This window comes from Molothrus ater, chromosome Z, assembly GCF_012460135.2.
Source record: "Molothrus ater isolate BHLD 08-10-18 breed brown headed cowbird chromosome Z, BPBGC_Mater_1.1, whole genome shotgun sequence".
NCBI classification, from domain to species: Eukaryota; Metazoa; Chordata; class Aves; order Passeriformes; family Icteridae; genus Molothrus; species Molothrus ater.
The window spans coordinates 19852661-19879921 of record NC_050511.2 but is presented as its reverse complement, the minus strand read 5'-3'; the positions used below and the strand labels follow the sequence as shown (position 1 = coordinate 19879921).

At 35.4% G+C, this 27261-nt stretch overlaps 1 protein-coding gene across 4 annotated transcripts in view; it reads right to left on the bottom strand.

Annotated features, from left to right (window-relative positions):
• KIF2A (kinesin family member 2A) overlaps positions 1-27261 on the bottom strand; it is a 58048-nt gene that overhangs the window by 11766 nt on the left and 19021 nt on the right. For 2 of the 4 annotated variants that reach the window (XM_036402571.2, XM_036402573.2), the window contains exons 2-15: positions 22426-22520; positions 21058-21177; positions 20572-20626; positions 18459-18581; positions 17806-17906; positions 15327-15422; positions 14525-14579; positions 11370-11532; positions 7953-8043; positions 7745-7808; positions 7249-7340; positions 6867-7009; positions 5947-6151; positions 2873-2983 (exon numbers count right to left, since the gene is read on the bottom strand). In XM_036402571.2, coding sequence (XP_036258464.1) covers positions 2873-2983; positions 5947-6151; positions 6867-7009; positions 7249-7340; positions 7745-7808; positions 7953-8043; positions 11370-11532; positions 14525-14579; positions 15327-15422; positions 17806-17906; positions 18459-18581; positions 20572-20626; positions 21058-21177; positions 22426-22520 — 1514 coding nt within the window. Of the gene's footprint in view, positions 1-2872; positions 2984-5946; positions 6152-6866; positions 7010-7248; positions 7341-7744; positions 7809-7952; positions 8044-11369; positions 11533-14524; positions 14580-15326; positions 15423-17805; positions 17907-18458; positions 18582-20571; positions 20627-21057; positions 21178-22425; positions 22521-23320; positions 23525-27261 lie in introns of those variants that run through there. The other 2 variants (XM_036402572.2, XM_036402570.2) reach the window with 2 other exon arrangements.

The window sequence follows — 27261 nt, the reverse complement described above, 5'->3', positions numbered from 1 at the left end:
GCTCTAGGGAAGTGCCATTGTAGATGCCTTGGTCTGTGTGAATATTCTTTTCAGGACACATGAACTTGTGCACAAATCTTGTGTATGACCTCTCCTCAGGCTCCAACAAACCCAGTCCAGGCAGGACAGGAGGACTCAGACCTCTCTGTTGCTCACTTTCTTGTTCCTAATTTCAAACGAGGATGGAAGAAGCTACACTACTTATGGACAGGAGCATCTTTAAGATCTGCAATAACCATTCTTCCTATTTTGAACCAATAGGCTCACACTGCTTGTAAGCCATCACAATGTGATCAATGGCCCTGCTGGGACATGGAAGTCTGCAGATTCCTACTCCCACGCTGGAGGGCTGAGGGGTCTGACCACTTCAGCTGTGACTGCAGCACACGAAGGATGCAATATGCCCAGGAGCAGCAGTGGTTAAAAAATGAGACTATTTTATGTAGTCACACGGCAGCTTTCAAATGACAATCCATTATCCTACAACTGCAACTCTTCAAAAACTTTAAATGGTTTCTCAAACCATTTTGACAAGAACAGTAAAACTGCAATGACTGAAAAAATTAAAAAAAAAATACTTATGCTGATTGTAAGTCTCTGGATTTCTTTTGAAGGAAGCAAATCCTAGTTGTAACAGTCCACACTATGAAGTTTCAAGACTTTATGAGCTTTCAAAATATTTTTCTGACCAAATTTGAAAAAACAAAGAGTTTCCAAACCATAGTTTAATGTTATATACAGAGAGAATACTCCATCCCTAAAGATGTAACTTTTACAACTGCAACATATCCATTAATAATAAAAGGAAAAATCACATAAAAATGAAGTGTAGAAACTAGCCAATGAGTTTTATTCATATATCCTCCTTACAGATTCATATATCAGAAAGCAAAATGGAAAACATACAGTGGATATTTTATTATTTCAGGGATCCTTTAGTAAGTTAAAAATCACAAGATTTTACTCCATCATTTTATATATATATATATGCTTTCCATATTGAAAAGCACCACATAGTTTTATGTGGTGAAAAGCACTACAATATCTTATTCAAACAGCACATTTGAACAGTGCACAAAATCTCTCTTGTTGAGAAAGTCCTTAGTAATAACCCCCATTGCTGGCTGGGGTTAAACCATGACAGTATCTTAAGATGAAATTCTGCTGATTACATTCTTAATTAAAAAATTCATGTAGACAAACACTAAAACCAGTATGTCACAAGGGGTCCTACTGTTAAGAAAAATAGCAGAAGAATGAATTTGAAGGCAGTACCTTATCCTCAAAGAAGTTTTTTAAGCTTAATTGTGAAATGTAGTTATGTGAATGAGAAAATAAAAAAAATAGTTCAAGCATATTTCCACTTTCAGAGGGGATTATTTTTATTATTTAAGAACTTCCATGAAATATTTACAAAGGTTAATTATTTGATGTGCAGAGAGTAACTTCCAACAGGCTAATTCTTCAAACCTCCTTCAGCAGTGTGGATACACCTGCTAGAATTGCACCATCAAGCTATCTAATCCTGCATGAATGGGATTCATGAAGTTACAGAGTCATACAATGATTTGAGCTGGAAGAGACCTCTAAAGGTCATTTAGTTCAATTGCTATGTAGTGAGCAGGGACATCTTCAGCTTGGTCAGGTATGTCTCAGTGGGAAAGCAAACTATCCTGTTGTTTCATTAGAGAACTGAAGGAAAAAAGGTTAATAAAAAAGTTATTTTACCACCGTTTTTGTATTTGAACCATACCTAACAGCTAAAGGGAAGACTAAGCTGTCCTAAGACCATAGTTTACACATTGTGGCCTGCAGACTTCTCTGGCCTCGAGACTAATTAATTCAAAGGAGCCTGTGAAAAGTAACCAACACAAATAAGCCTGTAATCAGTATGTACTGCAGAGAATTCACATTCTCATAAAGAGAAATGTTACAGACACACAAATAAAACAACTGGGCATCAGGACTTTTATCTGTCCTTTCACTCATCTGTCAGAAGAATTCTGTTTTTCAGACTGGCACAAATGCACATTTACAGCTATTCAACAATTATTTACATAAGTATATATACTTTCATATTTATAATAGTTTATAATTTATAATCTTTACAATAATTTTTATTAATGTTCTATTTTATATATTTATATATTCTTATATATATTTTATGTATTTACAACAGCTATTCATCCCATCTATCCCAACACCTTCCCTTTCAACAGCATGAAGCATATTCTGATGAGCTTGATACCAACTTTTAGTTTAATCTTTGTTGTTTAAAAAATAAAACTCATCACTATTTCCAGTCTACATCCTCTTTTCCAGAATTCTGCAAAAAAAAAACAAGACTCTTTTATAATTAAGACACTGCTAAAACAAACAAACTTCTCAAGGGAAAACTGTTTCTAGCGGCCAGCCTAGCTAGAAAACCAGAACCAGCAGTAAGAAAGGTCAATGAAAAAGTGAGAAGAGAACAAGTTATCTAAAATCACAGAATCATAGAATCATATGGCCTGGAAAAGACTTCTAAAATAATTTAGTCCCACCATTAAACCAATGAAGCCCATGAGCATGTCCCTAACTACCACATCTATGCACCTTTTAAAGATCTCTGAGGATTGAGACTAGACCACTTTCCCTAAGCAGCTGGTTGCAATGCTTGACAGCTCCTTCGGTGAAGAAATTTCTCCTAATATTCAATTTAAACCATTGAGAAATGTCTCTTTTGAAACCTCCCTTCACATATAATGTCAGTTAGTAAATAAATGTAAGTCCAACACTACCAGTAGCATGCAACCAATTTTAAACATAAAAGCCTAAATTTGCAGTGTCTTTTCTCTTTGTATTGTTAGAACAGTTAACCAAATCAACTTACCATACAGGTACGTGAGTTTTCTCCAATGAATGAATCTCTTAGCACCTGAGTAAGTTTACTTGCTCTGAAGGGTGTATGAGGTTTATTTCGGCCTAAGGCTCTAATGCACTCCTGAAAGAACAAAGAGATTCTTTATCATGGGTTTAATAAAGGTAATAAAAATGCAATTCAGAATCAGAAAATACATGCCTTATATCTGATGCACTGCCCCCAAAAAAACATTAAAATGCACTGCTAAAAGCTTGAATTCAATAAGCATTAGAATTCCCCTTGTGATTAAGCTCAGTCCAGAGGAAAGAATTTTTCAAGGATTAGAAGCCTAAAAACTGTCTCAATGTCATCCAAATTGTTTATACCTATTGTACCCAACAACAAAACTAAACAGGGTTGATGTGAAATGTTCAGACTAACAATTATTCCTGATTTTCAGCTACAAAAGCCTGAATGAACTACAACCTCTGCCAGCAGCAGCAGTGTGGGCAGGGATATGGGTTAACTGCATCAGTTAAAAGCAGTGGCCTTAACTCTGATTTTACCACTGTCTTTCTTTCCAGCTTAGAAGAAAACAAACTTTCTGAAAGTTCCACAGGTCACAAACCAAGTAGGCATAGGTCTCTACTGGAAGCAAGCTCTCTACTTAGCATTGAAGAAACCTGGAAACATTAGGTCACTCCCTGTTTTAAAACAGTCTTTATGTGAAGAAACGGGGATAAGATCTTCTCTTCCATGCCCAGAGGCAAGGGGCTACACTAATATTAGCAACTGATTGGGTTCCAGTTAGCAATACTGCATAGATGGAATTACTATAGAAGATAGAGCAGCAACTAAGTGCAACAGTGACACCAAGCTACCATTACTCTAACCATAACTTCTGTCCACTCAGCACTCTAATACTGTCTAATAAGTTATTCCTATGCAAAGAACTTTTAATTTTAAATTTTTGTATTGTCGCAATCATAATATTTTGACTGTTAATTCCAGACTCTGCATTTTCCTTAAGAGACATCTCTTCAGATGCAAGGCTTCCTTGGTGCACTTTTAAAGTATCTACACACAGAACTTCTACAGCCAACCAAACTTGAAATGTATTTCAAATCAGAGCTTTTTTGCTTTTAGCTGCATAATAGATGGAATAGGCCTTTGTGTTACACGAATAATTCTACAGAAGTTCAACTAATCCTCCAGCTGCAGATATATCCTATTTTGAATTACTGATATGGCAATCACCAAGTTTTGAATTTTCATTTACTGTAATGATTTCTAGTTTCCTTTCTCCTGAAAAATTAGAAGTGGATTATCTCCTAACTAGTAAAAGATTGTAGAAGAACACCACCAGTGTCTAAATTTGTAACAGAGTTTTAATATACATTTAGTTTTCATTACATCTCTGAAAACCAGGTAACAAAATGACAACACTACTCCCATGTAGAGACATTACAGAAATAAATTCTGGTGCCAAAATCCTCAACAGGTTAAGACAGGACTGATATCCAGATGGAAAGAGCAAATCTTGGATTATCAACAAAGACCACTTTGTCAGAATGTTATAGTTTAACTGGAACGTGAAAATAACTTCATGGCTTCTAAACACAAATGTTAAAGGTTGTGTAATGTTTTTGGGATAGATGAAAAATGGCAAAAATGTAATTGAGAAACGTTTATGGTTTTGTATCACCTTTTAGACTCCTGCAAGATGTACATTCATTTTTATTTCCCCCTTCCCCAAACAATTTTGATGAAAATCACTAGTACAGCAGCAGCAGAACTTTTTGCTATAATTAAAAAGACAAGTTATATAAAAATTAACCAAATATGTTGTATGAGCACTATCCAGTACTAAATAAATAAACTGGAAAAAAAAAAACCCTCAAACCAAACCCCCCAAACAAAATAGCTTTATTCAGTTGCATTTGGAAATGAGTAGTAGCATCAACCCAGTAGTGCCAGCAATGCTTACTTTGACGTTAAAGCAGAATAGGCCGTTAAAAGCAAAAGTTTTGGAACTGCTGCTTCCAGTTTTTCAACATGCCATAGAATTTTGTAATGATACATTATACATCACAATTTTATGGTGTGTTGTGAGATCTATTTAGTCAGATACCAGTCTCCTTCCAAGTTTGTACTGGGAATAAAAAGGTAACCACACAGGATCTTGGGGTTCAAATTTTTTATATAAAACCAGTGTTGGTGTTGAGAGTAGTAAACCTAAGCAAAACTAACCAAAACCAGAAACAAATTCTAAGGCATTCAAAAGCTACCATTTCTCCAGTTTGAAATAAAAAAATTACTTCCCCTATTTAGACTGAGCCTCTTTTAATCACTATAAAACATCAAAAAAAGGCAGATGAATATTTAAGTAGTATTTCTTTATATTCAGTATTTCTTCTGTTTATATGTATTGGATGTATGAAAATATGCAAAGTGACTGTATCAGACAATTTGCTATGAAGAAGGGTTGGCAAAAATGGATTTCACCTTTCAAGTTTTATTTTAATTATTTGCTAGTTTTTTCTGGACATGCTGCTGTTGTTTTGCTTTAGTCGATATATTAATAGCAGCAAATATGTTGTCAGTGTAGCATTATTTTTTATTTAAAAAAAGAAATAGTGAGATCAGTAAGAGTACTTCCTGTTAGTATTTCATATTCTGAGTACCAAATCATTTGCCTTCCCATTTTAGGTATGTATCAGAAATGTCTACAAATTCAACCACTGGGGACTTTTAGTGAACTTGGTTTTTTGGGGTGTTTTCTTTGTTTAGGGGTTTGGTTTTGTTTTTCAGTTGGTTGCTTGGCTGGTTTTGCTGGGGTGTTTTGATTTTATTTTACAAAAACTACATTTAAGTTGATAGCACCACGTTTCTGCATTGTTTCTACTTGGGACTTAGTAAGTGTTTCCTCATGCATGTAGAGGAAAAATTAATAAATTGGTTTATACCTGTCATATCAATAGACTATGTAGACAAGCAAAGCCTGCTTGTCTAATTTTACTAAATTTACTTTACTAATTTTACTTGTCATAGCTATTATATGTAGGGTTCCACCTACTCCAAGGCAATAGAAACGTATCAGTTACCTTGAGTGCCAAAAGGCTCTTGTTAATTTCTGCACCTTCCAGTCGTGTCTGCCTATCCGCACTCGAAGTATCTGCTCCTCTTTCATTGCCAGCCAAATCAATTAGAGAAAATTTACCATGCAATTTCCCTTTCCTTCTGAGAATAATCTGAAACACTGCGTGGCTTCGAGATGAGTGTGCATTTGCAGATGTCTGGCCAGATGTCCTTTAAACAAGAGACAAGCACAGAAAGACGTTAACCAGTAGAGGATCATACATGTTAAACACTAACTTCATGATGATAGGTTTTCAGTGCACATTCCTTTATTTTCTTACAAGCTGACAGAATGTCTAGCACTCTTGTGGACACTAGACATAGAACACTAATATTTGGATAGACATAGTACAATTATGCCTCTTCTTCCATCTCTTTGAATGGAAATGGAAGATTAGTAACATTTTGCCTCCCTTTTAAAATCAGATCTTCACATATTTCAGATTATCAGAGCTTATATAAAAAATGTTGATGGCATTTTCATCTGATCATGCAGCAGTCCATGCTCAAGGCTAATTTTAAAAACAACGAAGCTGAAGTCTTAAAAAAAAAAAATTGTGCTTAACCTCCGCCAGTATGCATCAAGGCCTTTTACAGATGAAGAACCTGGCAGCATTCCAGTTTTTAAATTATGTGAATTTAAGTCAGTAAGCTGCTTACATAATGCATGCAATTCACATCCTCTTGAACAATCAGTTATTTCTCTCTAGGAGACAAAGAAACTCTAAACATCTCTATTTAAAACATAGGTAGATTCTTTACTTGCAGACAACATCATCAAAAAATCACTTGAATATGGAAAGGCATCACTAGAAATACACCCCAAAAAATCGTGTTCTGATTTTTTAATGTGCTATGAAAAACTGGTGCAAGCTATAGAAGATACCTGCAGCTGTTGCCTACTTCAATAAGCTTAAGAACATCTTCAACACATTTGACTTCCCGCTCCTGTAATCCCACCACCTGGACTTGCTGTTTACCATCTTCTAACACTCTTAATTTTGTCTTCCTGTTCAACAAGTCAAAAACCTTAGGAAAGGAGGAAAACAGAACAGTTAAAAGAGGAGCTTTAAAAAAATCCTGTTTCGTATTCCATTTCAAATAATGCAAAACATTCCATGGAAATACATGATTGGAAGAGAAATGTAAAAATCCCTTGAAATACAGCTTTTAATACAAAGAGGGGAAAATTCTTTTATGTGACAAGCTCAAAATTTTGTCAGAAGTTTGAGAAACTCTTCTTTCTCAGAAAAAGATCAGGTAATTACCTTACCACTGTAGATCTCAAAAAACGTTGCATACACTTGAAGTTCTAACTTCTTATAGTTTGGCTTCTTTAGCATTAAAAAGACATCTCGAGCTGTGAATACATTTCCAGAATAAAAAGAAATCTCATCATGTGTTTTCATTTAGTGAAGATTCAGTTATGTGTAACAGTCTATTTTACAGCACCTCATATTTTGCACAAATGACAAATAGAGTCAGTCAACCAAGCCTAAAACAACACAATCTAAACTGCCACATTACACTGGAAGATGCAGAAGACCCCAAAATGATAAACTGAAATAATCTGTTAGTGCATCTTTGTTAAGTAGTCTATATTTACATTTGTGTAAAGAAAACACATCTAGGGACAACTTTTGATGTTACCAAAGTTCCACTGCAATACAAAGAAAGTAAACTGTTATATTTGTATGACAAAGAGTAGAAAATTTATTGATCTCAACTGGTCTGCCCAAAGCCAACTGATCAATGAAGTCTCACCTGCTAGTGCATATATGCCTTTAGAACAATCTTGGTTCTTTCCTGAAAAGTCGCCACCCATAGTCTAAATTAAAAAAAGAAAAGCAAGGAAAAAAAACCACCATAAAAGTCACATAATTGTAGTTTACATATTTTCTTATTTATTAGAACTCATCTAAGTGTGTAATGTAAAAAAAGAGTATTGCTGATTTGTAGAAGAACTACTTACATGGGTTTTCCCACTGCCTGTTTGTCCATATGCGAAACAAGTGGCCATTCCCCTTTCAAATATGGTCTCCACTAATGGTCGAGCTGTAAACCTTAAATGCAAAAAAAACCTGTACTTAAAAAACTGGAGTACTTCAAGATGCCACTACCCCAAGGAAAATTAAAATGCTAAGGCCAGTAGTGACAAAATTGATCCTATACTTCAACAGGTCAAAGGACATTTATACATTAATTTCTGAAGTAATACCAGCTCTAAAGTATTCAAATTTTCCAAACCATCACATGCTACAAGGTCTCTCTCATTTGAGGTCTCTCTCCTTTGTTTCACAACAACATTATCCTTCTTTAAACCCTGAAACAATGTCCTTGGTTTAATGATCCAATTCCCCAGAGTTTACTAAACAGTCTGGAGCTCCCTCAACATGACAGAATATGAAGATATTGAAGTGAAACAGTGTAGCAGATAAAGAGTTTTGTCAAATGTAAATGTCTGCTGTCATTTTTTTTCCTCCCTAAAGCAACTTCCAACATTAAATTTGGAAGAGAAGAGGCCAAAACATGACTGCACATCTCAATTTTTGAGAACATGCATACATTAAGAAAGGGGTAAAGCTAATGGACACCCAAGCTCTTAAGAATGAAAAAATCGACTTATCTGTGAGGTACTATTTGCTGTATCAAAAGTATTATCTGAAGTATCGTATTTTTTTTTAGATAATTAATTTTATTTTAAGAAACACAGAGCTATTCTTCCTACTTCAGCTGCTTATCATTATTATTTCATTGTAAACTCCAAAAGCAAAGGGTAAACTAATGGAGAGTTACATATGGAGATGATTCTCTCTGCAAAACTCTTTCTAAACTTTTTCCAGTTTAGAATAAGTTGTTTTCCAGTTGTTTACATATAAATAACCTGATAGTGACCAATAAAGGAAAAAAATTAATTACAGAAACACTGAGATGCTACAACCTTCCTTCATTCTGCTTTCAAACACAAGATCACTTACAAAAACAATATGGGCAAGACTGAGGCATTCAGCAGCAACCCAGGATTATATAAAGAATCTACATCTAGCTGAATCATGAATTTTCATCAAGAATACACCAAAGATTCCTGAACAGCCTTAGCCTTTCTTTCTTTGCTTTTTCTAAGTATATATCTTCTGTCTTCTCAAGAGGATATTCCCGTACTTTGATGTTTGTTCTATCTATATATAAAAATTGAAAAATTCACAAAGTCTAGCCACCTTCGAAGCACACTCCATTACTTCTGTTTGATTGAATTTGAAACTCTTTATTTTGCTGATTTATTAAAAAGGGACTTAAATGTATCTATTTTAAAGTAAGAAAAAATAGAAATATATCTTAAAATGTTTTCATAAAGGATAACACAACTCCAAATGAGACTATGTTAAAAGAGTCCAAATTTACTTTTACTAGAACTTTTATTTGCAACCTTAGTCTTTCAGAAACCTGAACTGGTTCTCCTTTAAAACTCATATGGCATATCCATTCCAACTAGTGAGTGTTAATATTAACAAAGATTTGCAACTCTGTGTTGTGGTTCATGGATTAAAAATACTTAAAATACAGGTTAAGCAAAATAATAACAGTAGTAATAATGGTAATAATAATGGTAGTAGAAGTAATAATAATAGAGTGTGTACTTTTCTACCTTGGACTGAACATTTTTTCAGCATAGATATACCATAAATTTAGCATATTGGAGAAAAATGGAGCATCTTGACACAGTATTTTTTTCTCAGTATGACCCTGAGGCTCTGATGAGAGCACATTATGACACCTATCCCATTCTTATTTGTTATTATGGAAGACCTTAAAGCAGATTGCCCTTCAAATAATGATCATTATTGTGCCATATGAGGGAGATGGAGAAAGACTAGAGATCTACTGTTTCAGTTTGAATACAATAATCTTAAAATATATTCCTATATTGCCATTAATGTATTAAATAACAAATAAAAACTCTGAAAAAACTCAGTACAAAATACAACAACATTGTATACCAAAATATACCACCCCTCACACTAAACACCATGTTCACACAGATAAATAAAGGAAAGAGGGAGATTAGAAGAATGGATTGTCAAGCAAGATAATTACTTCATGCATCATCAACCAGCTGGCTCTCCCACAGCTCTTCAGCATCAAGGAAAGATGCTTCCAGCAGACAACCAGCAAAGACAGAAATCTCCAAGGATACAGCTTTGCTGTTTACAACTCTTTTGTTAGTATTAGTTTCATAAGATTTTCCTTTTGCCCCCTTCTTAATTATAACAAGCATAAGACAGAAGTTTTTATTTTCACAACCTTTTAAGAATTCTTTTGCTATCCACTATCAATCTGGGCATAATCCTAACTTTGACTTCCTAGCTGTGGATTAAAAACAAGTACGATATTTCTCTGTCAATACTTTTTAAGACTATGGGAAGCATTTCCCAAACATAAGAAAAATTATATCTTCACCAAATTCCTTTTTAATATCAACATTTCCTGCAAAAAGTTTCAAAGTTATTTAAATGCATACTAAGATTCTGACCAATATTATGTCAGTATCTAACCTTGCCCACTAATGTATGTGCTTCATTTAGTGACTTGTTCAAGGGAAATAGCTACTTCTAAACATGCTTTTAAAAGTGCTGTGTGAATTATTCCGTACCAACAGTGGAACTGAAACAGAAGAGCAAAGAACAAAATGGAGATCCAAATATCTTTGGCCTATAGAGAGGATATGTGTCTTTGCTGCTGTTTGTTTTTAAATTAGAAGGATCTGGCATTTACAGCATGATAACTTAGCTCTATGTATTTCCACATTACATCAGCCAGATTGCTTCCAGAAGATATGTTAGCTCAGGCATCTTGGCAATACTGCAATATACACTCTCTCACTTTATTTGTACTCTTTTCTCACCCTCTAGTGAATTGTTTCCATCTCTTAATTATCCTATATTCAGACTGCAAGCTCTTTGGTGCTAGGGCTCTCCTTTTCTTCCAGCTTCCCTGATGACCAAAAGCCATGACTCAGGTTTCTCAGGTGCTGCACACACACTAATAATAAGACTGGAAGCAAATGGAGAACTGATTACGTGGCTCAAGTAATCAGCAGCTGAGGAGGCAGGCAATACTTGCTAGAGCCTGGAATGCAGCAGGGCTTGGAGGAGGACTGGGAATAGGACTGAGGTCAACAGAGGTGGAAATGACATTGCAGGTGAAAAATTAGGGATAAAGAGTTAAAACAAAAGTAAACAGGTAAAAGAATGGAGGTAGCAATATACCAACTGGTAACACAGAGAATAGAGAATAGGAATAAAGTCCAAGACCAATGTAAGTGTAACAGTTATTAGTATGGAAAAAACATAAGAAAAAAGATTCACCAAAAAAAAGCATATACACATACCTGTAAACCATTTCATTAGGAGCCGTGTCATCAAAGGCATAATCAAAACGAAAAGTTTGGTTTTCTAGGTACCTTGTTAAATCCACCTTTTGTTTTGGTTCATGTACCATCACAACATCTTTACTAGGAATTGTTATTACATCAAGGTCTTTCATTAAAGTTTCTATAAAATAAGTGAAATATAAATTTAACTAACAACACATCATTATTTTTTACATTTTCCCATTGTTTACACTCTCATAAAATCTCAGATAACACAGCTCCTCCAAGTAACAACACTGCAATGGATTTGGGCTTCTGATGCCTAGATAGTAATCTGCTAAGCAAAAGATTTCATTTTGGAAGTCTAATCATCCTATCCTACCAATTGCTAGAAATTAAAGAGAGGTACAAAGCTGTTTAGACTAAAGACTATGACCATTAATTACAGCACTATCATTGTAACTTATTATGCCTTCTATAATACCTTTCTTGGACTTGAGATCTTATTCCTCAGTGATTATATAGTCTTCTACATCTTACTACCATATCCTTCAAGTTTTTATAAATATCTTCTCTAGTGGAGAAATTAGATGGTAGTACTATACTGCTTCAAACTTTAAAACACAAAGAAATTAACCTCCTCATGATAATACATTTTATTTTAAAATTTTATCTTGGTATTTTCTTTAAATTTTGCTTTCATTCCTCAGAGACATTTTCATTTGTGCATTCCTCCTGGAACCCATATTACATTTCTTTAAAATATAATTCTTCTAAAGTAAAATCCTTTCAAAATATTATCTTGTAAACAGAATAAGCTGAAAATTATAATGATTCTTCCTATCACTGTGACTTCAACAGTGAGATCCTAGATTATAATTACTATACAGCGCTGCAATTTACTGCTAATTGTTGTATGGTATATGAGTCAGCAAAACAGAGAACCCAGTGATCCACAGTATGCACAAAAATAAAGACCCTTTGTGTATACAGTCAGGATTCACTAATGTGTCCTACTTGCACTTCTTTGTAAAATTTCTTAAGGCATGCAGTCAAGAATTTGACATGACTTTATACAACCAGATAGAAACCTTTTCATGAATTAACATCCTGATCAAACAGTACGATGGTTACCATTGCATTACATTACACACCAATGGAAATGCACATTCCAGTCAATGTATAATGAATTTTTCAACTGCACTGCAATAAAATGAAATGCAATTATTCTGCAGCAATCACAGATAATAAGTAAGGAACAGTGACAAAAAGAAATGTATGATGGACAATTCTTTGCAGTAAAAACCTTTTAGTTTAACTAGTCAGAAGAGGATTTTTCTTAAAAATTGTTTGGAGTAAGACATATACTTCTTCCCATCTATTTGATATGAGAAGCTGCATTCTCTGCTGATGAAAATTAGGAATAATGTCTCTGAAACCCATCATACATGTCACAACTATAAATACATGTCACTGAACTAAAATCTCAAAGTGTCACTCTGAACACCTACTTCCTGTGAAGTCAATCCAGAGAACAATTGATGCTGAGAATACCTAATGTTTTTGGTGATAATTCTGCATTTTTGAGACGAAAAAACAAATTAATTTAAGTTTTTCTAATCATAGGATTACAGTCTAGCATCTTTAATTCTTTTATGCTTTCCTATGATTTTATGAGAAATATTGTTTCTTGTGAACTGAGTGTTTTCAGGAGATTGTATCATGTGGGTACTAGATTATCATCCCCTTCAGAGATTATTTATCACAACTTTTTTACTACTGTTTATTCTTAAAAATGCAAAACAGCTGTAAGCATCAATCTCATTTTTACTTAGACATTCATATTTCTACAAACACCTCTGATCTACTTTTTTAATAGCTCCCAACCACTAATACCACAAAATCAAATCCTACTTCTGAATCCCAACTCATGTACCTTAAAAACCTGTTTTCATTTACTGTGATTTCACTTTGTTCACCTCCACCACAGGTAGAAAGTCACATTTTTCCCAACAGTAAAATTAAAAATTAAAAGAAAAAATAGAAGCAGCAATGTGAAAGGGAAAAATAAGTCAAAACCTAACTATATACTGGTATCAACATATGTATGGGAAAGGGAACACCTTTCTCCCATTTTCCTCTGGGTATGCTTCAGATAATCCTAAATGTGTACTTCTGACAGTACAAAAACAATAAACAGCATCCCATGTTGCATCAGCATCAGAGTGGTGCTCTTTTGAGTCCTTCATCTGAACAGAAGAGAAAGAGAAGGAAAAAAACATCTTGCAGCACTGGATTCAGACAGGCTACAACCCAGTAGGCATTTGTGTTCTAAATTCCCACTGAAAGTAAAAAAGCTCCCTAGGAAGTCAAAATTTCAATTAAACTAGAATTGAAAGCTGAACAGTTTTTTGTTGTTTGGTTCTGTTTTTTTGTTGTTTTTTTTTTTTTTTAATACAGACTCTAGTCTGATGAGCAGGCAGTAAGAAAAGTAGCTCAAACACTCATCATATAAAATAAAAAGTCATTAAGGAGTTCTTTTAGTACCTAACCATTTTTTAGTGGCATTTGATGTGCTCTAGAGTAACTCTGCCAGCCCTGAGCAACAACTCCAGGGGACACAAGTCTTCTGTTTGCCTGCAGTCCACTAGCCTTGTGAGGATGTCTTGGACAAGTTCAGGCACCAACCATGTCATAAGATACCTCCTTGATGTCTGATTCAAGATCACTTGGAAGTGAAAATATATATATACAAAAGTGAAAAATATATATACAAAAACATGTATGAAAGTTTTCACTGTGTAACTCTCTGCTCAGGAGGTCACTTGAAGGATACTTCAAAAAAACAATGATCCTAATACAACGTAAGAATAGTGAAGAGATTACAGCAGAATTAATTTCCAGATCAACTAAATACATGCTAGATTATCGTGGCAAAAAAATCACACTCTTCCTCTGCCTCAGCTCCTACTACATGAAATTGTGGCAGGTAAACTTCTTATCTCCCCAGGTTATGACAAGTCTATGAATTTTCTAGGTTTATCACACATATTGTCTAATATAAGAGCTTCACCTCTTCACCTAGTATTTCTAGAGTTGTTTAACACAAATAATGTTACTATCAGAAGCAGCTTTTCAGATAAACAAATGAACAAAATCTTCAACAATCATACCTTTTTTATTGAGTGGTCGTTTTCGTACACAAACACAAATCCTGTGCTCATCAATCTGCAAAGGAAAGTCTTTCAGTGAACTATATCTCAATTCCAGTTACAAAATATTTAACTTTATTTGACTTAAACAAAGTGAAATTTCCAAGACAGTGAGTCATCTGAACATGTAAAAACCCCTGTGCCTGCACAGTAGCCAAGAACCCAAAAGGGAGAACCATATGTTAACAAAACTTCCCACAGACAGTGATCTAATCCAACAAATTAATAGGTACTATTGGACTAGGCAAGCAAATCTAGCTTTAACAGGGTAAATATGCTATTGACAGAAATTGTCATATTCTCTGATTTCCACAGAATTTGAGTTTTGATCATTTAAGGATTCCACTCCTCTGACTTGGCTGCAAACCAAAATCACATTACCTTCAAAGATCAAATAATAATCATTATGTTGAAGACAGCTCTTCAAATAAGTTTCATGGCTTTGTGTGCACATCCCTTAGCATCCCAGGAAAATTTACCATACAAAGGCCGAGTGACTACTTAGTACATATTGGCATTATTTAATAGTAAAAATATATTTAAATAATTTAATAACAGTTTAGTAAAGTACAACTTCCAAAACCTATTCATTTCAGTATCAACAAATAACTAGAAAAATAAACCCATGTTATATTAAATACTAATATATATTAAAATACCTATTTTTTGCATGAACAGACAGAAATATGCATGGGAAAAAAAAAGAAAACACACAGCAAAAACAGAGAAGAGTAACACACTTCCATGCTGCTGGCATACTTACAGGATCTGCAGTTGTCAGTGGTCTATAATCCAAACTTCCCCTGAAATCTCTTATCATGCACATAATTTCATAGTTTGGGTTTGTAGCATCAACATCCTAGGAAAAAGTAAGCAACAGAATTCCTACTATAATTTTTCTTTCCAGAAAAGGCCTTAATTGATTAACTATGATCTTTTTTTTTCCTGCAAAACACCAGAAATGTCTCTTGCAAGTTTAATACAAGTTTAATGCCTTTTTCCACTCTGATGTAGCTAATTTACTGACCATAAAGGAAACAATTATATGCTTCCCATGTCATTTTGCTTGCCATATAATAGAAAATACTTATTAATTGAGGAGTCATTAATAGTCTACTCAAGAAAGAGAAATTACTCCTGCCTTTGCCAGCACCTTCACACTGAAGAAACATATAGTCCACACTTCCTTATCTCAGGTATGGCACTCTGACAAATGCACAGATATTCCACTATACAGGAACAACACACACACCACAGAGGACAGTGCAGGAACCCCAGTTGCTCTAAACACAACCCTGCTGGATACAAGCCAGTTAAAGCAGCTTGGTCCTAACTATTGGTCCTGTGTTAATTTACACACATATTTGGATGCATTGCAAATTCTTCCCACACCCCCAGCAAAGCAGAAGCAATCCCAAGGATACTCAATAGGCGACATCCAGGCTGTGATGGGTTTGGCTGAGATAGAGTTAATTTTCTCCATAGAAGAATGTGATATGCAGCTCTGTTTTGGACTTGTGCAGGAAACAAGGTTGATAATACATGGATGTTTTAGCTACTCCTGAGCAGCACTTACACAGCAAAGTCACTTTTTGGTCCTCACCCCACCCCGCAAGCAAGGCAGTCAACACAGCCAGGACAGCTGACCCCATGACAGGCACAGAAGATAACCCATCCTTAAATTTGGAGCAATCAATACCAGAGTGAATGGACATGTAAGAGGCCATGCATGGAGCACCAATACGCTGAGCCTGAGCCTACCCTGTTTTCCGCAGAATTGATGAAACAACTTCCTGTCACTTCTCCCTGCAAATACCTGTTTTACAACACTTCAGGACATGCTGCTGACGCCAAATATAGCCAGTTCTGGTGCTCAGACCCTTCTAAGTTTTGCATGGCTACCCCCACATGATATAAAATTTCTGAATCACAGCTGGCTGTGGACACAGTGTAGGCACTCTCAGAAAGCACCGGATTTAGGTTACTAAACTGAAAGGGAGCTGGCTCATTCTTTGCACTTGTGACACAGCCAATCCTCAACTCAGAAAAAACTGTGTCCTGGTGATCAGAAGCTTATTGTACCTTGATGTCATTCACTTTTAGTTCACTACACTGAACTAAAAACCACTGACAGTAAGTCTTCACAAAATGCTTCTTTATAACATTCAGAAAAGAGTATTGTTTATCATGGAGAAAGGATTTGCCTAATATTCTTCAAGCCCTGTTTAAATGTCTTACATACTAGCACTGCTTGGTGAATTATTGCTGTGTTTCACAACAACCTACTCAAACAAAAGTTTAAGACTCAGATGCAAGAGGAGTGTTCACAGAAGCAATAAAAAGAAAATTTTACAAGTAATACCACTTCAAACTATTTTGATATATAAAGCCAGAAATGGTCATTCCTCACACATAAGGACATTTTAATATTTTGTGTAAATGGATGTAAATTATAAAACACAAATTTAACATAGGTGATTTTAGGTCAATTTTAGGAAGCATTTAACCATGAGAAGTAAATTGTATGAATGATTTACTTGATGGTGATAATTCTCATGTCAGCAGCAGACTAGTACTATCTCTTTAGAGACTAACACATACACACACTTCTGCCAACAAGATTACACTGCTAGCTTTGCTAAAGCTTTTACACCATTGTGACAGAAAATCATTTAATATTAAGAGATTTTTCTCAAAGGATTAGCAACTTCATTTCACACAAGTTTTTAACAACTGGCTACCAAGCTGCTAGCATGATGAAATTACAAATGTATAGACTAGTTTAAAGAAAGAAACATTAGAAGTCACTGTTAAAACATGGGCCTCAAATAGACTTATAAAGCATCAAAGATTATAATGAACAATTTATCAAAATGTTGTATTACCTCCTGTAGAATAACAGACCTCTCTAAAAGTCAAAAGGTTGGTTATTGTCAAAAATACATTTTCCCTAAGAAATAGCTATGATCAGTAGTTGTACTCTAAAGAACATGCAGCAAGACAGCAATTGAAAGCAATGATTTCTTTAGGAAAAAAAAGAGGGGGAAAGCCATCTAAAGTAGTAGTAGCAGATTATGAGAACAATCATATGAAACAACAAAATATTTGTCAAATCTTGACAAATTTGACACTTACTTTCAAGATTATCACAGTTCATAAAAATTATTAAAGACAGAAAAAAGCATAATTTTGCAGATTTCTCTTGCAGACGTATGATTTTCAGTTGAGCTAAAAATACTAACCTGAGCTCTCTTTTCTCTAAGTTCCTGCTGCTGTAACCTTCTTTTTTCACGCTTCTCTTGCAATTTTTCAACCTCTTTTACACAGTTAGATTTTCTACGTGCTTAAAGAAAAAGACGCAATTTAAAAATACTTTCCATATTTACACTGTAAACTTTAATTAAATTAATGTATCAATAATTAGAATGCATCAAATATTTACTATATTTTCAAGCAAATCTGTTTAGTGAAGAATCATTACGGCATTTAAATTTCTAAAATGCATTAAATTTATTAGAAAAATGCCATAGGAATGGGAAAATAATCACACAAACAAAAATATATGACCTTGAAAAAATACTTGGACAGATACATGTGATCTCTTGGTTTGAATTAAAAGTAAGCCCAGACAAATTTAAAAAAAAAATGGAAAAAAAGAGCACTAAAAATACCACCATGGTTAAAAGAAAACAAAGGAAAAGCAAATTCCAAATACTAGTACAATTATGATGAAAATGAACATCTGTTTAGCCGCAGCTTTCTGAGAAGCTCCTCAAGGAAGCTCACAGACAACTGAACATGTAGACCATTTGTCATTTATGCATAACAACATAATCCAAGAGAATGTACATGTAATGCCCAGAATGAACGAGTCCTAGATACACGGTTTACATACAAGGGGGTCCAAATTCCTTTTTTGCAGCTTGAACTGGAGATATATCTGAAACACTACCATTCTGTTGAGAGGAGGAAGACTGCTCGGGAAGCTGAGTAGGTCGTGCACGTGCAGAACCAACCACTGCAAAGGAAAGGCAAAAAGCTCATCTGGACATGGAGGAGTAACCTTTCTACCCATTTCTGAAATGCTTTGTTAAGATGAGATAAAATGAGGCCCCTTTCTAAACACAACAATTTACTGTGGATGAGGAGGAGCCATACTCATGGGAAGTCTATTAATAAAAACATCTGGTATGCAGACTTTTTTACCCTAGTGCTGTACAACATGATTATTAAGTACCAATGCTGCATGTGCATATTTTTAAATCCTGCAGAATTAGTACAACTTACTATACACACAGAATGAATCATTTACTTGGAGATATGCAGTCCTGAAGCATAAAGTGCTTCAATTTTATTAATATTGTAATTATACCCAAAAAACTAGTAAGAAAAGAAGCCCTGCTGTTTCACATTCTCTAGATTGCACAAAATGCCCCAACCCCATTAAGCCTATGATCATTGGAGGAGCAAAGCAAAAGAAATTAAGGCCAATGAAGTGCAGCACAATCCGTAAGTGGAAGAAACAAGCCTTTTTGCCTCTATACCAGAAAGGATACAGATACAATCAATATGTCTAAACTTATGCATTGATTCTATATGTGCTAAGAATGCCAGCTTCTGAAAATGCTGTGATGTCTTTTTCCAGTGAATGCAGTGGGAGTGGTGAGCATGTAAGCATGTGTGATAGAGCTGAATGGTTTAAATTGTATTTCAAATAGTTGCTTTGACCAGCTCTGCTTCAGCTGGCCCATTGCCTGCACACACTTAAAACAGAGCGTGTCAGAAGAGTACTGAAGTGAAGGTATCAGCTTTGATCAGTAGCCAGAGATGAGACTCCAAGCAAAGGCCAGCACACTGTACAACACAGAAACAACTACAGAAACAAGTTTTGAACAGGACAGACAAGATGAATGCCATCATTCCACATATCATAGGAGATCTAGCTTATAGTATAAATTGACTAGATAAAATAAGACAGTGTGCTGAGAAAAGGTAAATTATACGGCCAAAAAGAAAAATATTTAGTGAATGGTAAGAGGCAGGGTACACATTAAAATACAAGTTACAGGGATATTTCATACTAAACAGATAATTTACTACAAATGAAAAAATGTATGGATGTGAGGATACTCCATCAGTGAGACATTTCATATTTAAACCAGACTATATAGGAAAAAAAACCCAAAATACTCTTGTATTTTCAATCTGCTTAATACCCCCAGAGCCAAATGGCAGAAGGGCAAAAGTGGTCCACATCAGAAGAGTCTGATTACTTGTAAGCCTACTTGTTTTCCAAGTTTAAACAGATGGACTGGAATCTAGTCTGAAGAAATGCTAGTAGATTATTGTTTGGAAGAAGAATCATCATCATCATCACCATCATCAGTACAAGTCAGTTAAGTTCAATGTAGGGGAGAAAATAAAAACAATAAGCAGTAACTATTCTTACAATTATAGATGCATTTTATCTGTATTCATCCAATACATACTTTTCACCTATTCTCTTGTGGCAGTTCAGCAATTTTTTTCACCTTTTTTCACTATACTGTAGTGTGATAAAAAAATCTATAGGACTTAAGTATTCTTATATTCATATGACTGTTCACACACAGACCATTACAAAACAACAGGCTGTTAAGAAAAATAGTTTAAAATTTGAACATTTTAAAAATTCAAAGCACGCTACTTAGTGTATACTGAAACATTCAAATAAGCTGAGGACACCTATGTATAAAAAGTCCAGGCATGATTTACCATTGCATCAGTTAATTCAGCTTAACTTTTATAATTATATATTGCTTAAACTTGCATATAAATATTATTTGTATAGGGTGAATTCCTAAGTATACACAGGAATAATTTTAGGAATTATATACTGTATCTTTTACATGTCAGAAGCCTACATACCAAATAAGAAATGCAAAACTATTAAGGAATACAAGATAAACCTGAGGTTAAAATGTTACCATATTTTTAACTTCATTGAAATGGAAAGAGATAACTTTTACCTCTATTATCTCTGGCAGGAGGGTCATTCTTATTAGGTAACACAGTTCGTCGACTCTATAAAGAAAGAAGTCTCTCTTATTTGATCACCATATTATTGAAAGCATAAACTGCAGCCCCACCTCTGCTTCTTTCCAGTGAATTAAAATAACACAGCACCAACAAAAGAGATTTGATTGCAAATCCCAGCAGGAAAAGTGAAAGGATGAAGGTTGATTGAACTGCCTGTAATGTTTCAGAAAACTCCAAAACCTTTTCTTTATCCCTCATTAAGACATTTAGTTATACAAATATTAGTTCCCAACTCCCTCTTCCTCAAACCTGTTCTTAAAAAAATTTAAAAATCCCTATTCAACACAGGAAAAAGAAAAGAACACTGTTATGAAATAGCACCACAGACACAAAAATTAAGTTAAAAATTCTAGCATAACATCATGTATAGAGCTACTGTAAAGTTACCAAGAACATATTGCATAGATATTACCAACCTTCACAATTTTGTTTACTTTGGCTGAAGAAGCAGGTGGTGGTAGTGTCTCTGGGCTAGGCTCAATATCTTCATCAGGTGCAAGATCTGGGTTAAGTGAAAATATGCTCTCTAAATCAATCTGTGAAAAAGAGCATAAAACACATTAATGACACTCGACATAAATTCTCTCTTTATCTCCTGTTATGTTTGACAGTAAACAGTAATTATATTAAGTGGTTTTACTCCACAATTTGTTCATGCTAAGATCTGAATTATTTTCTGTTCACTAAAAATAGATGAATCTTTGGTCTTTGTATTATTTGAAAACACTTCATTCAGTAAAGGGATGAATTAAAATGACCAATAGATAGCATAATTTTGTAAGGTGATCAAACTAAAAGAGAAATAGCTAGTATTACTATGGTAATTTGACAATTACTGCAAAATATGTAAAACATTCTGTAACATAAAAAGAAGGAGATCTCAGTTATCTTAAATTTCCCGGACAGTGCACAAGAAATAAATTGCAAAGGCCCCAAAAAAAATCAAACCATAGCTGAAATCATATTAAATTTATCATGGGTTTGGTTTTTTTTTTAAAGTATTACTGACTGTCATTCAAACTGCTGTAAAATGTAAGGGAAGAGGGGCAGGATCATAAAAATATGATTTTGTAAAAATGTTGATGAGCTTTGGTCCCTATAGATTTCTATTTTTCTTTGCTGAAGCTTTCAAAGACCTCAGTGCTCTATAGATTCTGTGTGTCTTCAGCTGATGAAATCTCCAGGACTTTCTCATGGCTTTTTTTTTCCCCTGTGTTTTCACAAAACCAGTGAAGTGTAAAGTACAATTATTTCTGATATGCTTCTCCAAACTTAAACTGGCTAACATGGTCCAAAATTTAAAGGAAGATGCGGTTGGAAAGTGTTACACAAAAAGACATAGTTTCATAAAAAGGCAAGGCTGGAAAATTGCTGCCAAGAATAAGTGAATAAGCAAACAAACTGGCAGTTAAATTCCTCAAGAATATAAAGACAAGAAAATTTCTAGTTTAGCTCTCCTACTAGTTTCCTGTCTGAATTGTGTGTCATTCTCCCTCTTAAAATTTTTATTTTTCTACTTGTAAAAACTGGGTAACAAAGTCAGCCTTTGAACTCTCAAAATCAATAGATGACAACATCTGTCTAAAAGCTATGACACAGAGCTCAGGAATTCAAATTTACAGCAGAAAACAATGTGCTCAACACTTTCTGTACAAAACAGTCTGTAAGCAAAGAATCATGAAGTAAATTAAGATTTATGTCTCATTTTTGTTTCCAGTGCAAATTCCAAGTAATATTCACATAGATTACACATTTGTTTTAAAGTTCTAAATAAATGAGCTTACCTCTTTCCCTTTAGTATCCCCATTTTCAATCCATTCAACAGTTACACTTTCATTATCTTCATTTAGAGATGTTACCATAGCTTGGTGAATTCGGCCTAGAAAGCAAACACAAAGTGATCATTTATTGATGGAAATGATCTGGTGGAAAAAATTTCCAGAATACATTTTCATTCCTGCACTTAGTCATATAGAGAGATGTAGGAAGAAGATGATTGAAAAAAACAAGGTGATAAATAGAAGGTGGTTGTAGGCCACACAGTGTGAAGTGGCTCAGACCTGATCCACTAGTAGAGGCTGTAATGGGACAGTCAACATCCAAGTGAAAAGCACAATCAACAGAAAATCCAGTGGTAAGTGAACAGAACCTCTCAAGAAAGCCACACCACTTAGACTCTCTGTCCTCAAGAACAGAAAACTCCAATACCAGAAGATTCCAACAGGTGCTAAAGGTCCCTTAGGTGCCCTTCACAAAGGCTCATTTGTCCCCCCTTCTAGACTGATAGAACAACAGACATCTCAACACTGAAATTAATATTGTGCTCTGATTCTCATTTTTTATAGGCAACAATTAGGTGGTAGTCCAACTAAAATTAAACTGCCTGGAACAACATAAACCATTATTTTATAAAGAGCTACTTACACAGATTGCTGAGCTTAAGATGTGCAAGATCCAAAGGAAGCAAGTCCCCACAAAGTAAGACAAAACCAGTAAACCTTCAGTAGGAATAAGGACTTTTCTTCTAAAATATATAGTACACTGCATTTTTTTTATGGCCTCTTTCCTATGCACAGTACAGAACAGCAACTGGAAGAGCAGGACAGTCATGCACAGACACAAAAGGATCAAGACCCAAGTGTCACATTGATTTCACATCCATGCTTTGCCCTCAAGTACCAAGAACTGAGGTTTCTAAAGAACACGAATCCAAAGCAACTGCTCCTCGCACACCCTCCTGTAATGATGTCCATACTATGCAGAAGTAATCCTTTGCTCCACCTGCCATGTGCCACCCCCTAGGACTCCGTGCAGCTCCCAAAGCATGAGTGATCGTCCTGGAGCAGTTGCGCATATGCTGCTGCTGCTGCTGCTGCTGCTAGCCACCTGCTCAGGGTAAAACGCAGTACAATCAGCACAGACGCTTCAGTCTGGGACGTCTCTGCCTTGCACTTTTTCTTCTTTTCTAAAGCTATTCGCCCCACAAACCCCCTTTAGTTTTCTGCTCCACTGATTGTTTCAGCTTTTTGTTTTAGACACTTCAGTCACAATTTGACAGTTTTCCAAAACAAAAAAATAAAGGGTTTTTACAGTCTAAGCCTTCTAGGGCCTGCAGAGGGACAGAATGAAAGAAAAACCTTGAATGATATCCCAAATTATCTCAGCCAACAGTGAAAGTAACAAATGTATACCTTTAATACTTCTTCTATTACAAAGGCTGCCTAAATATTCACATCTAGTTAAGATTTAGTAAGAAGGGAGAAGTCAGGCAAGTATCACAGAAGGTAACAGCAAATCCCTGTACTGTCTCACAGTGTGTGGAGGAAGAGACTAGTTGCAGCTCAGGCGAGGTGTAGCGCTCAGGAACTTGCAGAGCAGTCAGCAGCCCTGGGCAGCATCACCTTCACCTCTGCAGCACTCGCCTCACTGGCAGCACAGATTACACATGCATTTACAGCCTCCACTCTTCTCTTGGCCCAAAGCACAAAAATCGCTCCCACACTAAAGCACGTTAAGTAGGTTTTTTACATTCTAAATAAACCCCCCCCCCTTTTTGCTTCACTTAGTTTCTGTCCTCTGGCATTCTCTTGTTTTTATTTCCCTGACCCATGCTTTTTCTGAACAAATCCTTCCATTTGGGCTTCCTGAGCACCATTTTCACCATCCTGAATACACCTCTCCATTAATATTTCAGCATTTAATAAGGGAATAAATTTTGTGCAAAACCACTGTTGTAGAACTGTTTCAATGAGCTGTCTGGTCCTTCAGCAAAGTAGCAACAGAAGCTGCTATCTTCCTGTACTAATGCGACTCCAGCCTCTTCTGCAAAGAGTGTGCTGAGACCAGGCTGCAAGGACACAAAAACTCTGGGAAGTGGGAATTAAAGCTTACGTTGGTTTAATCTTCTGCTGCTTTTTTAAGGCCTGGCCCAGCTGTCAATTCAGAATCAAGAGAAAAACTGTTGTAATAAGTCAGCCGAGACTCCATTTTCTTCATGCAGGAAAAGCCCCATCTTTATTGTATAGGTCATATTTCACAGGATTATCAGAAAACACTGTTTCAGCTCTTACAGGCTGACAATACACCCACACTTAGTTCATTGGTCAGTACATGGCATTTTAAATATCTATCAATCTTCTGTATTTGTAATTAGTTTACATACTTTTTCTACTGATTCTCATGAGACAGATCCCTTATTATTACAGGTGCCCTTGTTTTTCACCAACAAATGGTTTGTGGTGTTAATGAACTCTCATTCCCAAGATTGCTTTGCCTGGGAACTTGCAAGCTATTGTTAGCTGAAGCAGCAGGGCCTAATCCATATTTTAAAAGACCTTTCTTTTATAACATCATTTACCTGTCTGGAACAAAATACAATGTATGAAAAATACCTGTTTAGTAGAACATATTTGATACAATATTCCAATAATACTTAGTACATTACCAGATTTTTAAAATTTTGAAGAAAACCACTATTCACAGCTGAAACCTGTGACACTGTCACCAACTTTTCAGCCTGCAAATAATCACAGAGCCACCAAGTAAGTCCTACTATGTGTTTCTGTGCTCTGTTACTTTTGACAGAGAGCAAGTAATATTTTAAAAAGGTTTCATGTTTGCCATAACGAGTGAGAAGAGATCAAAGCAGGCTGATGAATGAACAGAAAATACCCCACACTCTAACAAACAGAGTAAGCCAGCATGCCATAACAAAAGAATCACAATAAATCTTCCATCTCTGTGCCAGATTTCATCCCTTCTCTGGCCAAAAAAAGTCAGGGCTGAAAAATACCCATAAAAACCCACATATTAACAAAAATAAAAGTTATGTCCATCTTCTAAATATTCTGAGCTTAAACAGATAATGTTCACTACAGTGAACATTAAACTGGCAATGTACTCATACAATTTGTTCCTAAAAATTCTTTGTGTTACTAAAAGTTTACATGTTATTGAAGTGCCAGATAAAGCATTTACATTTTTACAATTGCCTCTTGCTCTCTGGAAACAGTATTCCATTATATTTTTCTAGTACACAGCTGAATACAGCAGCTGGGAAATTCAGGAATGCCAGCAACCAATTAGGCTGGCATAAACCTCGTCTAGCATATAAAGCAAGACCAAGCCACAAATGCTAAAATGTAGGAGCCAACTGGCAGAGTGTTTCAATGCAACAACCCTAATTTCTGGTGCACTTTTAAGAGCTGGTATCAAAATTTGACATATAAGCATGTCCATGTAAACATGAACCAGCATTATAAACTGAAGAAGTAACAAGTAGTTCAAGAAGATGTGCCTTAAAACCAAGAGAAGTAGAGCTGATACAAAAACTCCTCACTAGGCATTTCCTTAATTTCTAGTGCCTCTCCTCACATGATTAGAATTCAGACCACAAGCAAGTTTCTTTTTCTGAGAAGTTGTTCCATTTCTGTAGGGCTCCCTGTCACAGTAACAAGCCTGTCTGAGTTTGTGTTTGAACAACATTCTCAGGCACACGCTATGACTCTTGTTGTATGTCCCCTGTCAGGGCCAGGAGTTGGGACTAGATAATCCTGACAGGTCCCTTATAACTCAGCATATGCTATGATTCTATGAGTCTCAAAACTAATGGAGAAGTTATTTGAAAAAACAATAATTTAGGTAAGTATGTTCTGTCATACAGCATGTGACATCTGGCTAATCTCTAGCGACCAGAAAATACTGCTGCCAGTACAGCAGTAGAACAGAAAAACGTGTGATGCCAACACTTTACAATTACCTTAAATACACAGACATTACAATATTCTCACTCCAATCAAGTGAAAAACATCAATTCCCCATTCCCTTTCTTCCTAGCCATCTGATAAACATTTGACAAACAGAAGGAAGCAAGCATACTGATCTGATCTGCAGACTTACAATATAAATCTTCTCTATTGGGAAAGTTCTTATGGCAGTTAATGGTGAACAATAAGGCTCATGAAGAGCAGCGAAAGCAAATAACCAGACCTAAATCAAAGATTTTAATTAACCCTTAGCCTAGGTAGCAGTGCCAACTCATTGCAAATACTAAGTGCACTTAAGATTCTTACCTCTAAGGAAAGAAAACATTTTCTATCTACCAAGCTTCTCCAAACCAGCACAATTTTGAAGCAGAGATCAATCAGAGTAATAAACCCATGGCCCTTTCATCTTCCTACTATTTTTCAGAGACATAAGTTATCAGTCTGAAATATCGGTTGCTGCCTAAATTACAGTTTGGACTACAGCAGTGGCTGACATGTGACAAACTCCTCTGTATTTTCCCAAGAAATAGAGCTGGACTACAGCTCTATTTCCTCACCCGCCCACATAACTGAAGTGTCTGCTCCGAAAAACGCTGTACTCACACATCTCATGCACAAGCTTTATGAAATCTTAGAAACAGCTTTGAGCTGCAAAAATTAAAAATTACAGGCTCTGTATTGAGCTACAGAGAAGAGAGGTTCATAATTTCAACTATGATCCTCTCATTCCACCCCAAAAAACAGTAGAAGGACCGTGCCCTGCAGTGTTACATTATGACCATCATATAGTTTAAGTCTTGGCAGCCCAAACACAGGAAACTATTTTTAGCAGGACCCAGCTGTAGCAATGTTAAC